We start from the raw sequence: 26,253 nt of genomic DNA on the forward strand, positions 1-26,253 counted from the left end.
TCATGTTAAATGGTTCCGAGTTTTACACAGCAGGTATGAGAGAAGTATTCACAGACATCATAGCAGACATAGTCCTTATTTGTGAGACAAAACTGGTGTTCTTTATGATGTAATATAACTAATATAGATACTGTTTCCATTTGTGCACTGACTTTCCCCTTGTTATTGTTCTATTTATCATTCATACTTCATAGACTATATTCGATCCACAGGTGAAAGGAAAGAAAATGGAATAAAGGGAGATAGAAAGACATGTCTTTCTCATATCAAGGTGTGTGTGTGCCACCTGGCTTCAGGACAATTCGTAGGATTTGGTATGTTGATTTTCTCCCTCCATTTAGTATGATATATATTGTGTGTGTACACACAAATTAGTGTATACACAACTATGACTGTATAGTGTACACCCACTGACACTGTTAGAATACTATATTTTAAAGTTGGGGGAGTTTTCATCGCTGCTGCAGAGCAGAGCGCGTACCCCGCACATATTAAATCAACCACGCTTGGCTTCGACTAGTCCGACGGCCATATTGAATGCCTTCACAAATCGCCTTATGGTGGATCTCAATTGCACGGTTTTCTCACTCATGTCCGTTCTAACAGGCTTCACGAGAAAATTGGAGGTGACAAGAGTACATGAAATATAGTCGTTTAGTTTACAGCGTGGATAACCTGAAAGCATTGAATACACAGGAATTTGTCGGTCTTTGAAGCTGTAGTCCTTCATCAGAGGTGAGTCTGTCTGTCTCTTTAGAAGAGCTTCTGCAAGCTGAGGAAAAAGGGACGATTTTTGTGTACTCAGCCAACTTTTACAACACGCAAAGGCAGGCCTTCATTTCAAACTATTACTGATACACGTGAGAGAATTAAAACTGTCTTTATCTCTGATAAACGTTTTCTGGAAGTTCAGCTACTTTTATTATTTGCGCAGTAAGAATTTGGACTTAGATGAAAGCACAACATTAGGCTATGGGACACGCGGTCACATCTGTCTCGCGAAGATTTCAAAACTTGACTAAACTTATCTTGTTTGCAAAAACGTTTTTGTTAGTGTGACATGAACTGCCTCGTGTTATTAGACCTGAAACGTAGCCTATAATATAATTTAAGTTTTCCTTAGCCATAGTGTATCATTATTAGCAAGTATAATTTCGTTTCATTAGTTGGGTTAACTTTTTACAATGTAGCATTGGCGCGTTTCGAAGGTTGTCATCTATTGCAAAGGGAGGCTGGCCGGTGACTAGTGTAACCAGTGTTGCAATGATTGTAACAATACTGCTCGACGCGATCACGGTCTATAAATTACAGTCTAGCCTACAAATAATTCCGTTACTTTCTACAGGCGCCAATACATAAGTAACGTTACCCCAGTGCCATAAACACCGGTCCTACCCAACGTTTTTTACGCATGATCATATTTTTCCCCAAAAACAATCACCAACTGTACATTAGTGCTTCACCCGTCTATCTTACTAAACTTAACTCAATTTACCATCTACTTGAAACATGTTGAGGGTCATTAATGGTAATGAACCAAATATTGGGAGTGATTGCCCATGACTCAATGCACTGCATCAGAGGTGCAAACAATGTTACAACTTATCACTGACAGTCTGATAGGGCCGGGACGATACCAGTATCGCGATATTCGTTATTGTTAGTGTTATTGGCAAGCAAACCAAACATAAAGCAGATTTAACTTCTCTCCATTTTATCCCTCCATTACCCAAAAGGCTCAGTCTTTTCTGTTTACATCTACAGGGCCAGTGCCCCTGTCTCAGTGGGCCATAGCTCCAGCTGACCTGCTCTCACATGGGGCCAAAGCTGTCGTTTACATCACAATGGCTAACTGTGAACTTTAACACCTTTTCACAAAGCAACTGTATAGATTATGCAGAGGTTGTTGATTCTGCTCTTCACAAGTCCTCATTGTCAGCCCTAGCTATGAAAACTCAATTTCCCAGTATAACATCAGTATACACTAAGTGTAAAGGCGTCATCACTCACGTCATCAGGCGTCATCACGAGTGTGCTCGCATAGTCCCTTACAAGACCTTTTCTAGAAAAACTAGAAAAAAGCGGCAATAGTACTGTTTGTGTGTCTCTTGAGATGCCGTAGCCAATATGCGCTTCCTCAAAATAGTTAGAATTCATCAAAAATAACTCAATTAATCTGTAATTCGTTTTGACTTTTTTCCAAGGATGTTTGGTGCAGTATTTCTCAAGTGAAAACATTTGCATGAAAACGAGTCTTGTTGAATGGCAACACACTTAATTGAATAATCCCTACTGTTGACCAATCACCTACGAAGGGGCCTCGACTTCGGCTGCCTATTTCGGCTTGTCTCGAAAAATGTTTGTGTGCATGAACAACCGAAAAAAAACGTGCCCAAACAAACAACGGCACAAAATGTTGTCATAATATATGCAAGAACTGTTTTGGATGGAATGCATGCAGAAGCCTTAACACTGGTGTTAGTTGAAAAGCAGCACTGGGCAAAAAGGGTAAATATCAAGGGGTGTCTTTATCTGTATATATCTGTATATTTGACATTTCATTAGATATAAGGAGTAGACATGCTCCAGAAACACATGTCCTTCATTTAATATATTGAGATAGGATATTCTCCCTAATGGGACAGTTTCTACAGGCATCCAATCCGGACCTCAGAAATCTCCCTACTACTGTATGAGTCCAGGGAGATATCAGGGATGAGATCCCTTCAAGACATGCCCCTGATGCGCGTGCGCCCGCTTACATATTCGTAGAACATTTTAACTCAGGAAAGGGTATGTGTCAACATGCTGACATATCTAAGACTTTATGCTTAGGCATGAACTAATCCACATACTTTCAGAAATGTATCATATCTGTAGTCATTACCTGATGATTTATGGATCCGTACTTATCCCCAAATGATTCATTTCAATAGATATCCTTACATGATATGTAATATTCATCCTCATATGTCTGATCAAAAATGGAGCATCCAGCATCCAAATGATTTGACCTGTTCAGGCACTGAAAATCATCGTGCTTCTTCACATGAAGGGGACATATCTGAGCATACAGCACCATATTCAGTAGTAGGCTACAAGGCATGGAAAAGCAAATGTCAGATTTAATCCAAATCCAAAGAAATCTGCTATTTCTGTTAAAAAAAAATGCAGCATAGCAAATCCAGAGCTCCAATCAGAACACCTGTTTTCTGTAAAGATACAAACGTAGGCCAATCTTTGCTAAAAATGGATTTGATTTAATTAACAGAAAATAAAAGTTGCACTCAATCCCCCTGCCAGCCCTGTTTGTTAAGGACGATGGATGCGATGGGTGCAGATTGGGTCGTCAACGGCGGTCCCTGGCAGTCCAGACCCTACGTGGTGCTAGTGTTGGTCTGTGATCCACTCCAAACTGTCAATGCATAAATCATTCATCAAAATAGTGTCATTTCGCATAACCATCCAACAAGGTAGCTACGTACCTGCTTCATTCATGACGAGAAAGCGAACTGGTACAAACTAGCTAGCCAAGTTGCTGATTAGCTATCTTATATTAACCAGTAATACAAAATACACCCAAACGTATTCCCTGAAGGGAAAGAAATGTTATTTGTTAGCTAGCTAGGCTACCAGTTAGCTTTTACGCTCCCCCTAATTAGCTAGCCTTCTTGGTTCTAGTTAATAAGATAAATAAAACATCTCAAATTAGATACTCACTTTAGCTTGAACTTATTTGAGGTATTTTCGGAACATTTTCTTATTTCTTTGTTTCTCCAGTTGTCAGTTAGACCACACACCGTTTGCAATCTAAAAAATGACATCAGACTCCTTTTCAGAAAAAGGGTTATTCTTGTTGCTAGGCTACCAGTTACAGTGCTTTTCGCTTGCGGTTTTGTGTGTGCCTTTATGTAGATGGAATACAAAAAGTTCACCAAGTGTCAAAGAATTATATGGATTTAATATTTGTAAAATTTTTGAACATGTCCTCAAAATTCAAATAAGCATTAGAAATTGTCCTTATTTAGCATATCAAAAAGCATATCAGAATACTGATTATGAACCTCAGCATATGCATTGCTTGTGCTGAGAAAATATACTATGCAGGCCTACTGTCAATATTTGTCAACATATAGAGAAAATAAGATGTCCACATAGGCCTATCTCAGGATATCTAATGACTCAATATCTGGCCATATCATGTATGATATCCGGAGGGAATCCCAAAATGATTTGTGCATGAAAGAAAAATATGGTTTAATATTTGACAAATTATTGTCCTTATTTATTTCTGTCCTGTGGTGACCCTGACACCACAGTGACAATATCATCGTCAGCCTCTCTCTACCCACTGTCCTAAACTCCCTTTCCTCTCTTTCATCCGTTCCCCTTTGCCCTGGTCTTTGTCTCATCCATGCGTTGCATCAGATGTTCTACCTGCATTAGATCTGCTACAATATCCCCATAACTGAACTGATCTTCTCTGTCTCCCAGGTCCTGTGAAACAGGGAAGCTATCCGTCCTGTGAGTTGTCTTCTCAGCTGGCGGGTGAAGGGAGGAGAGGAGACAAACATGCCGAAACCGGTAAGACCTCAGAAACTGAACTATGAACTGAATTATAATGCAGTGGAAAGGACGAGATAACCAATTCTAAACCATCTGTGGTCTTCATTGGTCAGACTGCTTCCTGTCCAGTCGATGGGAGCTTAGTTTGTACTGCTGGCAACACAAGGGATGTGGGTTGACTTCCTACTTGGGCCACATGCACTGACCTGACTATTGACTGTCTAAGATGCTCTGGGTAAGACTAGTGTCTTAAGTGTGCGGGAAGTGTGTATGTGCTTGTACCTCCCACCCTCTGTCACCCTTGCCCTTGATGGTTCCCTTCCAAGACCCATGGTGTGATGTAGTGTAGGCCTGTGTGTATGTCTGCCTCCCAGGCTCTCAGCCCATCTCCGGCACAGACACAGGGCCAGAGGCTCTACAACACTGCTGCTATTGTTTCCAGCTAATTGGACAGCAAGAATACCAGGGCCCTCTGCTGTACAAGAGACGCCAAAACAAACCGTTCAATGCAGTGCATGGTGTCAGATATCCACGGAACATTCTCACTGTTTCTCCTAGTTTCTCTGTTCATGTCTTAAGAAGCAGGTCGGGACATGGAGTTAGAGGATGAGTCATGTGGTTCTGTTGCACAACTCCTAATTTGATTGTATGCTTAGTTATGATAATGGGTTTGGTTTACGGTCCCTGGAGGAAAACTTTGCAGGGGAGAGAGCCTTTTGGAAGCCCTGGTAGGGGAACTGTTCTTGCCTGAGACTGGAGTTAAGGAGGGCTGGTTTTGGCTCTTGTCAAATTATTAAGATGGCAGTTGGCTATACACACTCCTCTCTCCTTGTGGATATATTGGGAATCTGGGGTGGTGGGGGAATGGCAGTGGAGAGAGGCGCAGACATGCACTGATGATGTCGTCATCCTCTGACTCTGTCTCCTGAGTCATCAGCGCACCGCCCCAACTAGAGGTCGACCGATTATGATTTTTCAGCGCCGATACCGATTATTGGAGGACAAAAAAAGCCAATACCAATTAATCGGCATATATATATATATCTATATCTATATCTATATCATACACACACACACATTTTTGTAATAATGACAATTGCAACAATACTGAATGAACAATGAACCGTTTTATTTTAACTTAATATAATACATAAATAAAATCAATTTAGTCTCAAATAACATGAACATATGTTAAAACGAACCACCAGCTTTCATGGGTCTTCAATATTCCCAGTTAAGAAGTTTTAGGTTGTAGTGCAGAAAGCAGAGCTTGTCTGCATGGTCCCCTGTCAGTCTGCTCCTCCGCGAAACACAGACCTTTCTGAAGTAGATCAAGACATTCTCTATGGAAGACATGAACGGTAAAATAACGAAGGAACCCCTTTCAAGTTCAGCCGCAAGTTATTACAGGAATTATAACGCGTCGACTATTTCTCTCTAAACCATATACCTTTGACTAATCCGGAAACTATCACCTCGAAAACAAAACGTTTATTCCGTTCCGTATTTTATCCAACGGGTGGCATCCATGAGTCTAAATATTCCTGTTACATTGCACAACCTTCAATGTTATGTCATAATTACGTAAAATTTTGGCAAATTAGTTCGCAAAGAGCCAGGCGGCCCAAACTGTTGCATATACCCTGACTCTGCGTGCAATGAACGCAAGAGAAATGACAATTTCACCTGGTTAATATTGCCTGCTAACCTGGATTTCTTTTAGCTAAATATGCAGGTTTAAAAATATATACTTGTGTATTGATTTTAAGAAAAGCTTTGATGTTTATGGTTAAGTACACATTGGAGCAATGACAGCCATTGATTGATTGTTTTTTGTAAGATAAGTTTAATGCTAGCTAGCAACTTACCTTAGCTTACTGCATTCGCATAACAGGCAGGCTCCTCGTGGAGTACAATGTAATCAGGTGTTAGAGCATTGGACTAGTGTAACGGGCTTCCTCCTTCTCCTCATCCGAAGAGGAGTAGCAAGGATTAGACCAAAATGCAGCATTGTGATAAGACATGATTTTTAATAAACAAAACAGAAAACACGACGAACACTTGAATAATTACAAAACAACAAACGACGTAGACAGACCTGGACGACGAACTTACATGAAACACGAAGAACGCATGAACAGGAAAACTGACTACATAAAACGAACGAACAAACAAAACCGAAACAGTCCCGTGTGGCGTAACATACACTGACACAGGAGACAACCACCCACAACAAACAATGTGAAAACACCTACCTTAATATGGCTCTCAATCAGAGGAAATGAAAACCACCTGCCTCTAATTGAGAGCCATATCAGGTCACCCTTTAACCAACATAGAAACACATAACATAGACTACCCACCCAAACTCACGCTCTGACCGTCAAACACATACAAAATAACAGAAAACCGGTCAGGAACGTGACAACTAGTTAACTGTAAGGTTGCAAGATTGGATACCGCCGAGCTGACAAGGTAAAAAATCTGGCAGAACGTTCCTAGGCTGTCATTGAAAATAAGAATATGTTCTTAACTGACTTGCCTAGTTAAACAAAGATTAAATAAAGGTGTAAAAAAATGTATAAATAAAATCGGAAAATCGGTGCCCAAAAATAGCGATTTCCGATTGTTATGAAACTTGAAATCGTCCCTAATTAATCGGCCATTCCGATTTAATCGGTCGACCTCTAGTCCCAACACAGCGCACCGTCCCAACACAGCAGGAACAGGCCAGGCATCCTTTTCTATAAGGACAATGTCACTGTCAAAGGCACTAGAGAATAGTATGTCCCCCAGAGTTTGTCAGCCACCCAGGGGCCACTCAAAGGCTCTTAAAAACCACCAAGGGGAATTCAGGGTGGCTGAATTCTGATCTGGAATATCCATAAGTTTCATTTATCCATTAATCCTTAGCCTACAATTTCCATGCCCCCACTGCAATCTAATTAACATACAGTGCATTTGGAAAGTATTCAGACCCCTTGATCTTTTTGAAATTCTTACATTATAGCATTATTCTAAAAAACATTCTCAGCAATCTACACACAATACCCCATAATGAAAAAGTGAAAACGGGTTTCTAGAAATGTTATCAAATTTATTAAAAATAAAAACTACGGTAATTTACATAGGTATTCGGACTCTTTGCTATGACTTGAAATTGAAATCAAGTTCATCCTGTTTCAATTGATCATCCTTCAGATGTTTCTACAACATGATTGGAGTCCACCTGTGGAAAATTCAATTTATTGGACATGATTTGGAAAGGCGCACACCGGTCTATATAAGATCCCACAGTTGGCGGTGCATGTCAGCAAAAACCGAGCCGTGGGGTCGAAGGAATTGTTCGTAAAGCTCCGAGATAGGATTTTGTCGAGGCACAGATCTGGGGGCGGGTACCAAAACATTTCTGCACCATTGAAGGTCCCCAAGGCCACATTGTTAAATGGAAGAAGTTTGGAACCACCAAGTCTTCCTAGAGCTGGCCACCCTGCCAAACTGAGCAATTGGGGGAGAAGGGCCTTGGTCAGGGAGGTGACCAAGAACCTGATGGTCACTCTGACAGAGCTCCAGAGTTCCTCTGTGGAGATGGGAGAACCTTCCAGAAGGTCAACCAGCTCTGCAGCACTCCACCAATCAGGCCTTATGGTAGTGGCCAGACAGAAGCCACTCCTCAGTAAAAGACACATGACAGCCTGCTTGGAATTTGCCAAAAGGCACCTAAAGGAACAAGATTCTCTGGTCTGATGAAACCAAGATTGAAATCTTTGGCCTGAATGCCAAGTGTCACATCTGGAGGAAACCTGGCACCATTCCTATGATGAAACGTGGTGGCAGAGGCATGCTGTGGGGATGTTTTTCAGCGGCAGGGACTGGGAGACTAGTCTGGATCACAGGAAAGATGAATGGAGCAAAGTACAGAGATCCTTGATGAAAACCTGCTCCAGAGTGCTCAGGACCTCAGACTGGGGTGAAGGTTCACCTTCCAACAGTACAACAACCCTAAGCACACAGCCAAGACAACGCAGGAGTTTTTTTCTGTTCAAGTCTATGAATGTCCTTGAGTGGCCCAGCCAGAGCCCGGACTTGAAAATAGCTGTGCAGCTACACTCCCCATCCAACCTGACAGAGCTTGTATTTTTTTGGATACCTTAAGGGGTCTTAAAATTCAAAATCAAATATCTAAGTAATTATTGGTTTGACCATCTTAAAACAATTCCATATGTTAGCTTAGAACCCCTCCCCCAGCTTAGACGGGTCTTAGACTCTAGGTTAACCCAGCTACATTTCATGACGGGGTTAGTTAACCTGTTTTTAAAATTGCTCTGAGGATGAAATATTTTAATATGTTCAAAATGGCTTTGGTAAGTCAAATGGCTCATAACTCAGAATGGCAGGCTGCTAAGTAGAGCTGAGAGGCCACGTGCTTGTTTTGTACCCCAGGTCAGGCCTGTGTTTTGCTGTGCTGGTAGCCCACCTCTGGGGTAGGTGTAACAGTGTGAGGTCAGGGGGGTTGGGGTAGCCTATACTGAAAAACCTGCATTATTCATTGGACACAAGAACTGCCACACTCTGACCAACACCCCCCCCCCCCCCCCTTCCGTGAGCTTGGCGGTGGGGGGTGTGTTTGACCCGAAAGACTCCACAGGAAGGGGCCCCTGCAGGGACGTGCCTGTTTTCTCTGCCTTGTTTGCTGCAGAAGGGCTTGAGTGTGAATTGGGCCCATATAAATGGGCTGTGTCAACATCCTGTGGAAGAAGGGTAAGGGGAGAAGTAGGGTGAGGGGCTGTAAGTGGCGGATGGCTAGCTTTGTTTTCCGCTCTATTTCTGTCTGCTAGTGAAAGCCCTGCAAGGCCATAGTGAGCTCTGCCATATCACATAGATAAACCAACAACACAAAGTTGGAGCAGCATCCACTATCCTCACTCCTGCCTGTTGAAGTCCAAACAAATTGACTGGGCCCTAGTTAACGTTCTAGCCTGCCCATCTCTGCACAGTCCAGGGCTGCGTTGAGTACAAAAATGTAACGTTTAATTGAACTGAAACGGTGCTGTACTGAACAACCAGTTGAAAAACAGGGAGGGGATGGATTGTGCGTTCAAAATGCACCGCTGCCCTTTTAAATATCACTCATTGCTTCAAGCTACACCCACCGAACGGTGCAAACGTATCTGTCTGTTCAAGTACATACCAGAACGTTCATTACAAACCGTTCCGCAACGTAGCAAACGTTCAAGCGAACTGAACACACGAGTCTGAGTCTGAGTGGAGCGCCTCCTGATCCTGAGTACATGTGTAGGTGGGGGTCCTCCCCTCTCTCCCCAGTAGGGGGGTTAATCAGCCGGACAGACAGCTGCTCAGTGCCCAGCGGGCCAGATTAACAACTCCTCTCTGACTAAAGGAGAGCAGTCCTGTGTGTGTGTTGTGTATGCTTGTGCGAGGCCTCCTCTCAGCAAAGCCTTTGTAAACAGCTTATGGACAAACAGCTGCACATTTACTGAGGGGGTTGTCTGAGAGGAGACTCATCCTCTAAACAACATGGATAGATGCCATGACGAGCAACAGGATAAAGATTCTGACTGAAAAGTGGCTCAACTAACTTCTCTAGAACTCTCTCATACACACACACATAAACTGTGTGGTCTAATAGGCCTTCCCTTTATCACCACTCTATTCATGCATGGCCTCTGTGGCATTTGGCCGTCCACATTTAGCTCTGCCCTACTGGCTCAGTCACATGGATGGTGGGAAACATGACCGCTAGAGGCAAAAGACAGATCCCTTTGACCATGTCCCTCACACACACCTCCTGATCACACTCCCAATTGACTTAATGAGTCCTCCTTAGATTCTTGTGCCGTTTTCTTCTAGGCCAGAATCAGAACCGGTTCTATCTCCAAGAGAAAGTGCTGATGTACTGTTTTTAGATTGAAATCCACCAGTTGGATCACATTGATGCTTTATGTACTGTATTTGGGGTGTCATGAGTAACTGGGGCTTGGTTCAGTGGTGTTTTCAGAGGACATGATTAGCTGTGTGGGTGCTGTAGCACGTCTCTCCTCCCCCCTTCTGTCTACACACGGGACAGCCAGGGATTATGGAGAGCCGTCTGTCTGCCTGGCTATAGCTAGACTACTCTCTTCTCCTTCACACTCCGTGGGCTAGTTGTGTTTTTGGCTCAGATACACACACGCACACGCACACAGGCATACAAACAGGCAGACGCACACACACATAGGGTGAAGTCTAACAAAGGTCAGCACTTTCACAGCTGATTGCTGGTGGCAGGCAGCCCCCACACAAACACCAGGAAAGGTACATACAAGACTTCTGTCGGAAACACAGAAAGTGTTAAGCACCTGACTCCCCATAACAGCTTTGTCACTCTGATACCCAACAAGGCGTCCGTTTGTCCTGCCGACACTGCATGTTGCTACTTCATTATGTAACGAGACAACGGCATGGTCTGTCCGAGTCAGTTTATCACTGTTAGTTAGTTCTTTAGGAAAGACTTGTTACTTTTAACCCTTTAACGAGTACGATCATGTATTTGTGATCATTGTTGAGTGGTGCCTGCAGCGTATGATCACAAATGTGGTTGAAACAGTAGCAACAAATTTCACCTTTTATTGTAAAAGATAAATGCGAATTTCCATCATCCAAACAGCACGGAACACATCCACAGCTAAACTCATTCCATAAACCATGACAAAAAAACTAAACAAAAGTTAGGTCGCTAATAGCTAGACTTTTTTTTACAATATACCACAAGGGTTAATGTAATATTGTTTAGAGAAGAGATGCGTGTCAGCTAACAGAAGCTAAATTCTTTGATGGCGGCCATGTTTGTTTGTTTGATGCGCCGAAAACTCCCCAATCCCAGAATGCCGTTCACTATAAGACGAAAATAAACAAAATCAAAGATGGCTGCGCTTATTGCCTGAAAAATATGAACTTAGTTTAGCCACTTTTCAGCATATTACAAATCGTTGATGTACTTGTTAGTGTATACAAGAACCAGAGCACATGACTTGACAAGTCGTTTACCGTTTTTGACAAATCACAAAGCAAGTCAAATGTTTTCACCTCACAGATCATCACAACAAATACAAGCCTACTGCCAAGACTAACTGTAGCGCGAAAGCTAAACAGGGATTAAACCGTTTTAGGGGGGTTTGTGAGGGGGGTTTTCAAGTCCATGGGGGACAGAAGTGGGTGAAGGTATCGTGGGGGGATATGATGCAGGAAATATTACTATGATGGGGGATTTATCAATAAATGGGGGGGCAAACACAGAAGTTTATACACAAAATAATACCCCTGGAAAAGGGGGTCTGAGCTGGCAACCCTGAGCTGGCAACCCTGGGGGGGGGGGGGGATTGCTTTGCACTGTCATCCAACTCAGGAACTCGTTCCTCTTTCTAAAGCTCTGACTTTCTGACCTGAAGATCATTGACGTCATGATTTTATGTAGTATTTTTCAGAGTTCACAGTTGTCTTGAAAGCCCCATAAATCAGTCGAGTGAACTATCCCTTGTTATAACGTCTTTGGTCTGACAGACGCTTACATGACAACCAGAATGCATTGTATGACGTCAACAAACATGGCGCCACACATAGCCGGCAAAAAAGCTTAGCATTAGCTCATCATAATCAGTGCAACATTCAATAAAGTATTTTACACACGTGTCCATTACAATCTCTGCAATAATTCAGAATGCATGATTTGTCACCAGTACTTGAAAACGTGAATAAAACAGTAAATACATTAGGATCCATACATACATACGGTGTGCTACAGCAGAAAGGACAACACGATATACAGAAAATAGACACTTACTTTGATAGGAACGCACACATGTCTAAAGTCCAATTTGTAAGGAAAACAACCACGAAGGCAATGCGGGTGCCAGCCTGAAAATGTGCGGTGGGGAAATGTTGTGCAAGACCTGTTCTGACTAGATGCACAATGTTTCGTACTTGATCTGGGGAAACACTAGGGAAGTGCTTGGGCTTTCGTTGAAGAGAGAAGTTTGTCCGACTTAGTAAAGCCTCAAACATAAATTGTCCGCAACAGTGAAATGGGCTGCAACTTATGTGAATTAACGAGGAGGTGGAAAAACTTGTTAGAATATAGTTTGAAATTAAGAAGCTGAAACATATCTTAAAAGTAATTAGCAGGCAGCTTGCCTTGGTTTGAGGGCAGCGCGTGTAACTGTCCTGTTGCATAACAACCACATTTTGGAACAGTGAGAGCATTCTGACATCACGCACATGAATAAACTCACGCAGGGGTGACGGTTAGAGATTTTCCTCCACCTCTAAATTTTGCTCGCCTGAAGTAGAGTATATTGTGATAAATTGCAGGCCACACTACTTGCCTAGAGAGTTTTCAGCTATACTTTTCGTGGCTGTTTATTTACCACCACAGACAGATGCTGGCACTAAGACTGCACTCAGTCAGCTGTATAATGAAATAAGCAAACAGGAAACTACACACCCAGAGGCGGCGCTCCTAGTGGCCAGAGACTTTAATGCAGGGAAACTATAAATCATTTCGTCCAAATTTCTATCAACATGTTAAATGTGCAACCAGAGGTAAAAAAAATTCTAGATCACTTGTACTCCACACACAGAGACGCGTACAAAGCTCTCCCTCGCCCTCAATTTGGTAAATCCGAAAACAACTCTATCCTCCTGATTACAGCTTACAAGCCAAAATTAAAGCATGAGGCACCAATGACTCTGTCTATAAAAAAAGTGTTCAAGGACGTCGTCTCCACAGTGACCGTACGTACTAGAGGTCGACCGATTACTCGGAATGGCCGATTTTAATTAGGGCCGATTTTCAAGTTTTCGTAACAATCGGAAATCTGTATTTTTGGACACCGATTTGGCCTATTTTTTTATTATTTCTTTTAAATTTTATTTATTTATTTTTAATTAAATTTGTTTTTTACAACTTTATTTAATCTTTTTAACTAGGCAAGTCAGTAAAGAACACATTCTTATTTTCAATGATGGCCTAGGAACGGTGGGTTAACTGCCTCGTTCAGGGGCAGAACGACAGATTTTTACCTTGTCAGCTCGGGGAATTCAATCTTGCAACCTTACAGTTAACTAGTCCAATGCTCTAACCATCTGATTACATTGCACTCCACGAGGAGCATGCCTTTACGCGAATGCTGTAAGCCAAGGTAAGTTGCTAGCTAGCATTAAACTTATCTTATAAAAAAACTATCAATCATAATCACTAGTTAACTACACATGGTTGATGATATTACTAGTTTATCTAGCGTGTCCTGCGTTGCATATAATCGATGTGGTGCGTATCGTTCCTCCAATGTGTACCTAACCATAAACATCAATGCCTTTCTTAAAATCAATACACAGAAGTATATATTTTTAAACCTGCGTATTTAGCTAAAAGAAATACAGGTTAGCAGGCAATATTATCCAGTTGAAATTGTGTCACTTTTCTTGCGTTCATTGCACGCAGAGTCAGTGTATATGCAACAGTTTGGGCCGCCTAATTTGCCAGAATTTTACGTAATTACGACATAACATTGAAGGTTGTGCAATGTAACAGGAATATTTAGACTTATGGATGCCACCCGTTGGATAAAATACGTAACGGTTCCGTATTTCACTGAAAGAATAAACGTCTTGTTTTCAAGATAATAGTTTCTGGATTCAACCATATTAATGACCTAAGGCTTGTATTTCTGTGTGTTATGTTATAACTAAGTCTATGATTTGATAGAGCAGTCTGACTGAGCCGTGGTAGGCAGCAGCAGGCTCGTAAGCATTCATTCAAACAGCACTTTTGTGCGTTTTGCCAGCAGCTCTTCGTTCTGCTTCAAGCATTGCGCTGTTTATGACTTCAAGCTTGTCAACTCCCGAGATTAGGCTGGTTCTAACCGATGTGAAATGGCTAGCTAGTTAGCAGGGTGCGCGCTAATAGCGTTTCAAAAGTCACTCGCTCTGAGACTTGGAGTGGTTGTTCCCCTTGCTCTGCATGGGTAACGCTGCTTCGAGGTTGGCTGTTGTCGATGTGTTCCTGGTTTGAGCCCAGGTAGGAGCGAGGAGAGGGACGGAAGCTATACTGTTACACTGGCAATACTAAAGTGCCTATAAGAACATCCAATAGTCAAAGGTTAATGAAATACAAATGGAATAGAGAGAAATAGTCCGATAATTCCTATAATAACTACAACCTAAAACTTCTTACCTGGGAATATTGAAGACTCATGTTAAAAGGAACCACCAGCTTTCATATGTTCTGAGCAAGGAACTTAAATGTTAGCTTTCTTACATGGCACATATTGCACTTTTACTTTCTTCTCCAACACTTTGATTTTGCATTATTTAAACCAAATTGAACATGTTTCGTTTTTTATTTGAGGCTAAATTGATTTTATTGATGTGTTATATTAAGTTAAAATAAGTGTTCATTCAGTATTGTTGTAATTGTCATTATTACAAATACAATTAAAAAATCATCCGATTTAATCGGTAGCGTCTTTTTGTGGTCCTCCAATAATCGCTATCGGTATCGGCGTTAAAATCATAATCGGTCGAACTCTAGTACGTACATACCCCAACCAGAAGCCATGGATTACAGGCAACATTCGCACTGAGTTAAAGGGTAGAGCTGCCGCTTTCAAGGTGCTGGACTCTAACCCGGAAGCTTACAAGAAATCCTGATATGCCCTGCAACGAACCATCAAACGGGCAAAGCGTCAATACAGGGCTAAGATTGAATCATACTACACCGGCTCCGACGCTCGTCTTATGTGGCAGGGCTTGCAAACTATTACAGACTATAAAGGGAAGCACAGCTGCGAGCTGCCCAATGACAGAAGTCTACCAGACGAGCTAAATCACTTCTATGCTCGCTTCGAGGCAAGCAACACTGAGGCATGCATGAGAGCATCAGCTCTCCGTAGCCGACGTGAGTAAGACCTTTTAAACAGGTCAACATACACAAGGCTGCGGGGCCAGACGGATTACCAGGACGTGTGCTCCGGGCATGTGCTGACCAACTGGCAGGTGTCTTCACTGACATTTTCAACATGTCCCTGTCCGAGTCTGTAATACCAACATGTTTCAAGCAGACCACCATAGTCCCTGTGCCCAAGAACACAAAGGCAACCTGCCTAAATGACTACAGACCCGTAGCACTCGCACCCGTAGCCATGAAGTGCTTTAAAGGCTGGTAATGGCTCACATCAACACCATTATCCCAGAAACCCTAGACCCACTCCAATTTGCATACCGCCCAAACAGATCCACAGATGATGCAATCTCTATTGCACTCCACACTGCCCTTGCCCACCTGTACAAAAGGAACACTTATGTGAGAATGCTATTAATTGACTACAGCTCAGCGTTCAACACCATAGTACCCTCAGCTCATCACTAAGCTAAGGATCCTGGGACTAAACACCTCCCTCTGCAACTGAATCCTGGACTTCCTGACGGGCTGCCCCCAGGTGGTGGGGTAGGTAGCAACACATCTGCCATGCTGATCCTCAACACTGAAGCTCCCCAGGGGTGCGTGCTCAGTCCCCTCCTGTACTCCCTGTTCATCCACGACTGCATGGCCAGGCACAACTCCAACATCATCATTAAGTTTGCGGACAACAACAGTGGTAGGCCTGATCACCGACAACGACGAGACAGCCTATAGGGAGGAGGTCAGAGACCTGGCCGGGTGGTGCCAGAATAACAACCTATCCCTCAACGTAACCAAGACTAAGGAGATGATTGTGGACTACAGGAAAAGGAGGACCAAGCATGCCCCTATTCTCATTGATGGGGCTGTAGTGGAGCAGGTTGAGAGCTTCAAGTCCCTTAGTGTCCACATCAACAACGAACTAGAATGGTACAAACACACCAAGACAGTCGTGAAGAGGGCACAACCATTCTTTTACGCTGCTGCCACTCTCTGTTTATCATATATGCATAGTCACTTTAACTATACATTCATGTACATACTACCTCAATTGGCCCAACCAACCAGTGCTCCCACACATGGTCTAACCGGGCTATCTGCATTGTGTCCCGCCACCCACCACCCGCCAACCCCTCTTTTATGCTACTGCTACTCTCTGTTCATCATATATGCATAGTCACTTTAACCATATTTGCATGTACATTCTACCTCAATCAGCCTGACTAACCGGTGTTTGTATGTAGTCTCGCTACTTTTATAGCCTCACTACTGTATATAGCCTTGCTACTGTTATTTTTCACTTTTTTTCCTGTTTTTATTTCTTTACTTACCTATTGTTCACCTAATACCTGTTTTGCACTATTGGTTAGAGCCTGTAAGTAAGCATTTCACTGTAAGGTCTGCACCTGTTGTATTCGGCGCACGTGACATAAACTTTGACTTGATATTTGGAACTTGTGTGAAAAGGTTAGGAAATACTTGTTACTTAACGGGGGCCTTGTGGTGGTTGTTTGGTTTATTGGTGTACATAATCCCATCCCCTGACTGACTCTATCAGCTAATTGAGGGAGGGAACCTGACCTGAGTTTCTTAGAGGAAACACCTCAAGTAACCTTAACCCAGGAGGTCACCCACCATGTGAGGAAGTTGAACTTGCTAGTACTTTTATAGGTTGCTTAGGACAGGCATTAAAGCAGGCATAAGGAAATCTAAATGCCTTTTATGCTCGCTTCGATGAATATAACACTGTGTCTTGCATGAATGCCCCTGTTTTTTCGGATGACTGTGTGATTTCACTCTCAGTGGCCGATGTGAGCAAATCGTTTCAACAGGTTAACAATCAGACTGAATACCAGGGCGTGTTCTCAAAGCATGCGCAGACCAGCTGGCAAGTGTCTTCACAGACATTTTCAATCTCTCCTTGTCCCAACATGTTTCAAGCTGATCACCATTGTCCCTTTTCCCAAGATAACCTGCCTAAATGGTTATTGCCCTGTAGTACTCGCATCTGTAATTATGAAGTCCTTTGAAATGCTGGTCATGACACACATCAACACCATCATCCCAGACACCCTGGACCCACTTCAATTTGCATACTGCCCCAACAAAGATGTAATCTCAATTGCATTTCACACTGCCCTCTCTCATCTGGACAAGAGGGGAAATAACTATGTGAGAATGCTGTTTTATAGACTACATCTCAGCGTTCAACACGATAGTCCCCTCCAAGCTAGGGACCCTGGGACTGAACACCTCCCTCTGCAACTGGATTCTGGACTTTCTGGCGGGTTGGCCCCAGGTGGTGAGGGTAGGTAACAACACCTACGCTGACCCTCAACATGGGTGTAGGCTAACGACACAACGGTGGTAGAACTGATCACCGACGGTGATGAGACAGCCTATAGGGAGGAGGTCAGAGACTTAGCAGTGTGGTGCCAGGACAGCAACCTCTCCCTCAACGTCATTGAGACCAAGGAGCTGATCGTGGACTAAGAGGAAAGGGGAAATGTTTGTTGCTGAATTGGTATCAGGCCCTAACGTGTGTCAGGAAAACATTCCCACACCAGTACACCACCCGCCTTTTTATTGAACTAAGTCAGTTAAGAGCACATTCTTATTTATAATGACTGCCTACCGGGGAACAGTGTGTTAACTGCTTTGTTCAAGGGCAGAATGACAGATTTGTACCTTGTCAGCTCTGGGATTCGATCCAGCAACCTTTCTATTACTGGCCCAACGCTCTAACTACTAGGCTACCTGCCGCCCCTGATATCAGCATGACACAACAGGAACTGGGATTCGTCGGAGCAGGCAAAGGTTTACAAGTCCTCAATTGTCCAGTGTTGTTGATCGCATGCGCACTGGAGCCACGTCTTCTTTTTCTTAGCTGATGGTAATGGAACCTGGTGTGGTCGTCTGCTGCAATAGCCCATCTGTGACAAGGATCAACGAGTTGTGCGTTCCGAGATGCCGTTCTGCACACCACTGTTGTACTGCACCGTTATTTGCCTGGTTGTGGCCCCCTGTTAGCTTGCACGATTCTTGCCATTCTCCTTCAACCTATCATCAATAAGCTGTTTTCGCCCACAGGAATGCCACTTACTGGATTCAATTTTTGTTGCGCCTCGTTATGGGGTATTTTGTGTAGATTGATTGGGGGGGGGGGACAATTTAATCAATTTTAGAATAAGGCTGTAACGTAATGAAATGTTGAAAAAAATCCACAGTTCTGAATACTTTCTGAAGGCACTGTACATACACTTTTACACATAATTTGCTGCTGCTGTTCTTCATTTTACTTGTATTATTATCTATCGTCATACGTAGTCACTTTACTGTTTCTACCTCAAATACTGTTATCTACCTCATATCTCGTACTTCTGCACATTGAGCTGGTACTGGTTCTCTCTGTATATAGCTCCACATTGAGCTGGTTCTCTCTGTATATAGCTCCACATTGAGCTGGTTCTCTCTGTATATAGCTCCACATTGAGCTGCTACTATCTGTATATAGCTCCACATTGAGCTGCTACTATCTGTATATAGCTCCACATTGAGCTGCTACTCTCTGTATATAGCTCCACATTGAGCTGCTACTCTCTGTATATAGCTCCACATTGAGCTGCTACTCTCTGTATATAGCTCCACATTGAGCTGCTACTCTCTGTATATAGCTCCACATTGAGCTGCTACTCTCTGTATATAGCTCCACATTGAGCTGCTACTCTCTGTTGCTCCATTCTTGTATATTTTATTTTTAAACTCTGCAGCATTGAAGGGCTTGTTAGCAACCATTTCAAGGTAAAGCATACACCAGTTGTATTTGCCGCATGTAACATACAATTTGACTTGATTTGTCTGCCCAATATACATCTGTTAGCATGTTTGGTAGATAAATTTCTCCCTATCATAGTTCTAGCTCTAGTCTACTTGCCTTTTCTTGTGCTGTACTAGGATGCAGGTGGAGAGGGGCTGCGTGTGCTTTCATTGGAGAATGCTGAATACTTAGTGGGGCAGAGCGAGCGTACAAGAGGTTTCATGGCTAATTAATGCTAGCGAGTCAGAGGCAGATGCACAATCTCTACAGTGTGATTTATGTTAGAGTACTGTGCCGGATATTGAAACATTTTCTGGATAATTAATGACGTGTGTGTGTGTGTGTGTACCCAGCACTGTGTGTTAGGGTAAACAGGGATAGAGAATGTGCGTGTAGTATTTCTGTCCTGAGGTTTCATGGGTAATTCATGATAAGAAGAGGGCAAAGCAAGGGAAGCTGCTTCTCTCAGTGGGCGACTAAGGTACTGTAACTACACAGTAACGCAGTAACACTATCCGGATTGGAGTGCATCTGGCCGCCACTCTGCATCATCTTTCTCTCTGGCCAGCGTGCTGCATTTCTCTCTCTGTGTATTTTACTGTGTATCTATTTTATTTTCCCCACTACCTCTGTGTGTCTCCAGTGATGGGTGTGTGTATGTGTGTCAGTCATGGAGGATGCCCTCGGGGTCAGGCCCATCAGCTGTGTGTCAGGTCTGGTGCCAGGCCAGCCTAGTGCAGCTCAGACAGCAGCAGCCAATGGCTGGCCTCGCTCCTCTGCTCCGCCTCACAGGGAAGAGGAGGCGGCCGTAGGAAGGGGAGCAGTCACTCAGTGCTGAGAGGGCAAAAAGACACACACACTTGTGCATACACAGGCACTGCATTAGCCCATGCACACACACACACACACACACAGAGACAACGCTCCTTCAGTTCTCTGTCTTGCTGGAAGGCCTTTTGTTGCTCCCTTGAGGAAGGTTCAGTCTAATGCACTAAAACATACTGAAATTTAGTTTGTTAATTTCCACCAAAATGGCTGACTCACTGCCATTTTAAATGTGTTAAAGCTGCGTCTGACACTTCCTGAAACGCTGACCATGGCACACAGTGGTGACGGTGTCGCGTGAAAAGTTGACAGCCTACAGTACAGCAATACAGTGAATGGAAATTGGCATGCAAATAACATGCAAACTTGTTTTGTAGATTAATGTGCGGGTGACCACCATGGACGCAGAGCTGGAGTTTGCCATCCAGCCCAACACCACTGGCAAACAGCTCTTTGACCAGGTAAGCAACGGCCAGGACTCAATACAAACTGAAAATTCACATAACTTAAAACCTAATAGAACTATAGTATGAAACATCATCTCACGTAAGATCAAGTGGGTGCTTTACGGTGTTCCTGGATGAGGTTAATTTCTCCCTTTTTGTTGGTATTATCATGGAAGATCAGTCTTTTGATATACACCGTCCTGATTGACGTGTAGTCAGCTACTGTTGTCATAGTACCAGTACTGTTCTCCTGTCATGATGGAGCAGCGTTACTGTGACTGACAGTCATGCCAAGGCAGCACATACCCCCCCCTCCGCTTTTCCCCGCATCCATATCCACCCATTGCAGTATTGATGTCCCTGGCTGAAATATTCATATGACATAGACCTCTAGCTAGCTAGGGTAAAACTGGGGCCTGCCCTGGTCCTATGGCTCACACACAGGATTTGTCGCACAAGGGTCCATGAGCTGAGTGGAGACCATGTCCCCAACTAATTACATCCATGTCATGTCACCAATGACATGGTTATACTGTAGTTTCACAGTTTTGAGGGTTCATTGGAAGTCATTGAAGGACAGACTGTTTTCGGGATCTTTATTGTTGGCTAGATCTTTTCTGCAACTTCTCAGCCTGACACTGGAGGAGGAGGATGATGATATTGCAATGTCCAATCCTCATTTCTATCCCTATTGAGGTTCCTATGTGCCTGTACAGCTACTCTGTAACACATGTTAACGATATCGCCTTGACCACAAACAGTACCAGAGCATTTTCTCACAGACAGAAGCTGGAGAGTGTGTAGGAAGGCTGAAGAACTGTAATGAATGAGACCATTGACATGTGCAGGCAGGTGGCGACTGTCCGTCTGTGCTGGACTGTGTCCCCAGCTGTCTTCTCACACTTCAGTGAGTGTTTTGTATTCCCAGTACGCACAGTCCATTTCCAGGAATTCATCAGGAGTTATGGACGTCTGCCTCATTGCCCTCCTCTGCAGTAACAGACAGAGTGAATCTAAGTAGTTTGTTGCCGCGTGTCAACTGGCTGGCCTATTAGTCACCCTCCCAGAGTTTTTAATGGTGAGCCCAGGGCCCATTATGGAGGAGTTATGCCACAGCGGGCCCATCGCTGCCGAGGAGCCTCCAGTCAAGCAGAGGCTAAAACACCCCTCAATCTCCATTAAACTCGCATTGCAGTATTTATTTACACAAGTAGCATGCGAGCCTAACTTCCATCCTAGTCACACACAATCTGATAACTTTTGTCATGAAACAAATGGTTGCTAGCATGTTGCGTTCTATAGGACTTTTCACATGAGAAATGTATGACTTTCTCAGTAATCCCACCCTCCCAACTGTTTAATGGTGGAGTATTGTCTGATGTTAACAGGTGGTGAAGACGGTGGGGCTTCGAGAGGTCTGGTTCTTCGGACTGCAGTACGTGGACAGCAAGGGTTACAGCACGTGGCTGAAGCTTAATAAAAAGGTGAGTCCTCTCTCGTTCTCTCGTGTTTTCACTTGGTATCTCTTTCTCTCACTCTCTGTTTCCAGAGCGGCTGCCAGCAGGCAGTCAGTTTGAGCTGGTTATTAGGCTGTCGTCGGGGGGCCTCAGATGTGCACTTTCACAGGCTTCCTGTCACACTCAGGCCAAAGACCCTCCGACCCCCCAAAAAACTGCTCTGAATTGCTGTAAAAGACAGCGCAAGAGAGAGTGTGTGTGTTTCTTGTTGGAACTTGTTCAGTAGTCATAGAGCAGTGTGGTTCTGTCAGGGTGATCTACAACAGGATTTATTTTAACAGTTGTCTCCAGTTGAAAATATTCTGATTCTAGGCCCCGGAGTCTGGGACACAAGCAGCTGTAAAGAGGGTCCAATCGTATCACTAATTAGGACAAGATTAGATAACAGAAGTTTGTTCATACCTTTATGGCTTCATAGCCAACTTCTATGATTTATCTTTATAGCCCAGCTTATAAAGCTGAGATTGTAAAGCTTCTGGATCAAATATGGATGCTTACTTATTAGCCAGCCACGTTTTTGTTTGTCAGTGCAGATAAAGGAGAGGAGACAAGGCGATAGAAGGCACTTTAGACTACTGAGACTCATCTACGTCCTAGTGGTCTTGTTGTCTGTACAGGGCTTTAAAAGGTGTTGTCCTTGTCCTCTCCAGGTGACAGCCCAGGATGTAAAGAAGGAGAACCCTCTGCAGTTTAAGTTCCGGGCCAAGTTCTTCCCTGAGGACGTGTCTGAGGAGCTGATCCAGGAGATCACACAGAGACTCTTCTTCCTGCAGGTAACTGACAACTGTGTTCCAATACTCACACTAACCATACTATTTGTGAGGTAAATTGAGAATGTAGTATGCTTATTGGTCATAGTATGGATATATTTAGTATGCCCCAAGTTCCCGGGATGTTGTAGTACATTCGCCAAAATACGAAGTATACAAACAGTGGACACTATTTCTGTGCTTTTAGGGCCCATAATGCAATTCTTCAGAAAATGGGCGCGGCTCCATATTTTCAAATATGGCGTTAAATATGCAGCCGAAGTCCAGCGAGAGCGGATACAAATTCATTGCTTTAACTAATTATGACAATTAGTTAGGTACGCTAGCCTTATAGCATATCATTAAAGCAGTTGCTTGTATGTACTGGTATGTTAGCTATCTACCTAACGTTAGTTGGCTACTAATACATCAAACTTGCCAGGATTTTAACTAACTACACAATGTTTATTGACTTGATTATTCACGGTATGCTAAGTGTATAGTCGTTGTGCGTTCTCAATTGACATTGTTAATGAAGTCTAGCTAGTAATTAATAACAAGCTAGCAAGAAGTTGCATAGCAACAGCACTCAACTGAAAGGATACCGTTTGTTTACAGTGTGCTAAAATGAACTAATAGTATGTTAGTATGGATATTCGAACACAGCTTCTGTCTGTCACACACTGATGACATCACCACGTCAGTCGGGGGGGAGCCCTCTTCATTGCTGGTCTAGTATTCTAAGTCTTGACGGTCAAAAACAGACATGTGTACTCGTAGTGTCTTAATGCCAAATCCTTCCTAAGTTCAGTACTCAGTGGGTGAGGTGAGGTCACATGACCTATACTTTATTTTTCTCTTTCTGTTTTCCGCTCTCCTTTTGGCTTCTCTGACCAGGTGAAGGAGGCCATTTTGAACGATGAGAACTACTGTCCCCCGGAGACTGCCGTGCTGCTGGCATCCTACTCTGTCCAGGCCAAGTACGCCGACTACAACAAAGACAGCCACAAGCCTGGCTACCTCACCAACGACAGACTGCTGCCACAGAGGTGAGTGGCCAGAAGCAGGGGGATATCCCGGAGTCATGCACCATCCACATACTAACAAGGAATCCTGGAATGTATTTTATTTTTTTGATTTCCTCTGGAATGTTCTATGTTGTGTAGAGTCCTGGAGCAGCACAAGCTCACCAAGGAGCAGTGGGAGGACCGGATACAGACCTGGCATGAGGAGCACCGAGGCATGCTCAGGTTTGTGTGGATTTCCTGATTTTTCTCTGTGTTTGTTTATGCGGATTATTGGGAGAGGTGTTTTTGTCTCGCAGAGGATGTATTTTTCTGAATGGTTCCCCCACAACGAGACAACGTCAGAAACATAACACTGATGTGCGTTTCCCCCAGAGAGGACTCTATGATGGAGTACCTGAAGATAGCTCAGGACCTGGAGATGTACGGAGTCAACTACTTTGAGATCAAGAACAAGAAGGGGACAGAGCTGTGGCTGGGAGTGGACGCCCTGGGACTCAACATCTACGAACACGAAGACAAGTCAGTCTCACTACTACTACAGCTGTATCAACTATGGCTGGCCTATTGGAAATCTACTGTTAAACTACGTACTGTAACGATAAGCAGATGTTTCATCAGATTTCGCCTAGTTGTTCTACTTTACAAACTGTGATTTGAGTGTTGGGGTGACTGAAAGATGTCCAAGAAGGAAAGAAAGGGAAGGATGAGTAAATGTTATTTTTAGCAGTAGAGGAGAGAGGGGTGGGGGAAGAGGGACACAACTGACACAGCTTTGAAATGGTTTCCTGTCCTGCCACTCAGACCCATTCCCTTTCTTTCCCAACACTGACTGCAGATCAGCTGGTAGACAATAATTCAGTGCCCATCTCTTGTGTAGAGACTTGCATTGGTAGGACTGGAATCTGATCACAGATCACTATAATATACAGCAATCGATTTGGAAGTCTCTCGTATATCATCGCCATCTGCTGGCAGCTTTTATAGCACAATATTTTACACCCCAAAAAACAACTTAATTTTGAGTATTGAAAACTGTCTGTGTGCATCAATTACCAAGTATCAAAATCTGCCCCCAGACTGACACCAAAGATCGGCTTCCCTTGGAGCGAGATCCGAAACATCTCCTTCAACGACAAGAAGTTTGTCATCAAACCCATCGACAAGAAAGCTCCAGTAAGTCTCCCGTCGTCTGATTTTTTTCCTTTTAAAATCCCAAAACAACAAGATGTGAAGAGACAGATCCTTTTTCCAGAACAATAATAAAGAGTTCATCATATTCTCTGTTGTCAAACATAGTAATCTCATGGTCTATCTAGCCATCCTAACGGTTATCCCCTGAACTCGGTCTCCTGTGTCCCTGTAGGACTTTGTGTTCTACGCGCCACGGTTGCGGATCAACAAGCGTGTCCTGGCTCTGTGTATGGGGAACCACGAGCTGTACATGAGGAGGAGGAAGCCTGACACCATCGAGGTGCAGCAGATGAAGGCCCAGGCCAGAGAGGAGAAACACCACAAACAGCAGGAGAGGTACAGGAGGAGCACACACAGACACAGAGACGCACACAAACAGACTTATCTTACTCAAGCACACACACTTTACTTTCATAGTCATAGCTATATGTTGACAGAGATGAAAACCTATGTAAAGATACATTTCATAGCAGGTATGTTGTTTATTTGTACCTTTCTAACAAACAACCATATCACCTTTTCAGAATATTTTATAAAGTCAATATGAATCATCCAGAATGTTGATATTACATGCAGACGTTAGCAGGACATCATGTACGATACATTGCCATGTCAGTTTGATACTTTGGATATTACAGTACACTTTAATAAGATACAAAATCACCATTGATGTGACGGTGAAAAACACCTAATATAGTGCTTCGTTGCAAGGGTTCATTTCCTAGCGGTTAGATGAGATATCCCTGCATCAATTCCTGACAGAGCCCAGCTGGAGAACGAGAAGAAGAAACGAGAGCACGCAGAGAAAGAGAAGGAGAGAATAGAGCGAGAGAAGGACGAGCTAATGGAGAGACTGAGGCTGATCGAGGACCAGACGATGAGGGCCCAGAAAGGTATCAGTCTGCCTCTTCCCACAGTGCCCCTGACCTTCAACCCACTAACTTTCCTCCTGTCTCTGTACTAGTGAAGACACGTTATAAGGCCAGATTAATTCAGCCTTCATGCAAATAAGAGCCTTCTGCACCTCTTATTTGCCATAGGGAATTAGATATTTACTTTGTATTTAAAATCTTTATTGTCCCAGGGAAATATCGGGTGCAAATGTTGCACTGTTGAAAATGCTACGTAAACCTGTCTCTGTCTTCACCTGGAGTGTT

General features: G+C 43.5%; 1 protein-coding gene across 2 annotated transcripts in view; it reads left to right on the plus strand.

Moving 5' to 3' along the window:
- Window positions 1-491: 491 nt before the first annotated feature.
- LOC129859697 (radixin-like) overlaps window positions 492-26,253 on the plus strand; it is a 28,123-nt gene continuing 2,361 nt past the window's right edge. Inside the window, exons 1-11 of one of the 2 annotated variants that reach the window (XM_055929777.1) lie at window positions 492-735; window positions 4,495-4,584; window positions 20,543-20,626; window positions 22,000-22,095; window positions 22,779-22,901; window positions 23,775-23,926; window positions 24,044-24,127; window positions 24,278-24,424; window positions 24,982-25,078; window positions 25,269-25,432; window positions 25,859-25,989. In XM_055929777.1, coding sequence (XP_055785752.1) covers window positions 4,573-4,584; window positions 20,543-20,626; window positions 22,000-22,095; window positions 22,779-22,901; window positions 23,775-23,926; window positions 24,044-24,127; window positions 24,278-24,424; window positions 24,982-25,078; window positions 25,269-25,432; window positions 25,859-25,989 — 1,090 coding nt within the window. In that variant the 5' untranslated portion in view covers window positions 492-735; window positions 4,495-4,572. The remainder of the gene's footprint in view (window positions 736-4,494; window positions 4,585-20,542; window positions 20,627-21,999; window positions 22,096-22,778; window positions 22,902-23,774; window positions 23,927-24,043; window positions 24,128-24,277; window positions 24,425-24,981; window positions 25,079-25,268; window positions 25,433-25,858; window positions 25,990-26,253) is intronic. The other variant, XM_055929778.1, reaches the window with a different exon arrangement.

The sequence above is a fragment of the Salvelinus fontinalis genome, chromosome 7, assembly GCF_029448725.1.
Source record: "Salvelinus fontinalis isolate EN_2023a chromosome 7, ASM2944872v1, whole genome shotgun sequence".
NCBI classification, from domain to species: Eukaryota; Metazoa; Chordata; class Actinopteri; order Salmoniformes; family Salmonidae; genus Salvelinus; species Salvelinus fontinalis.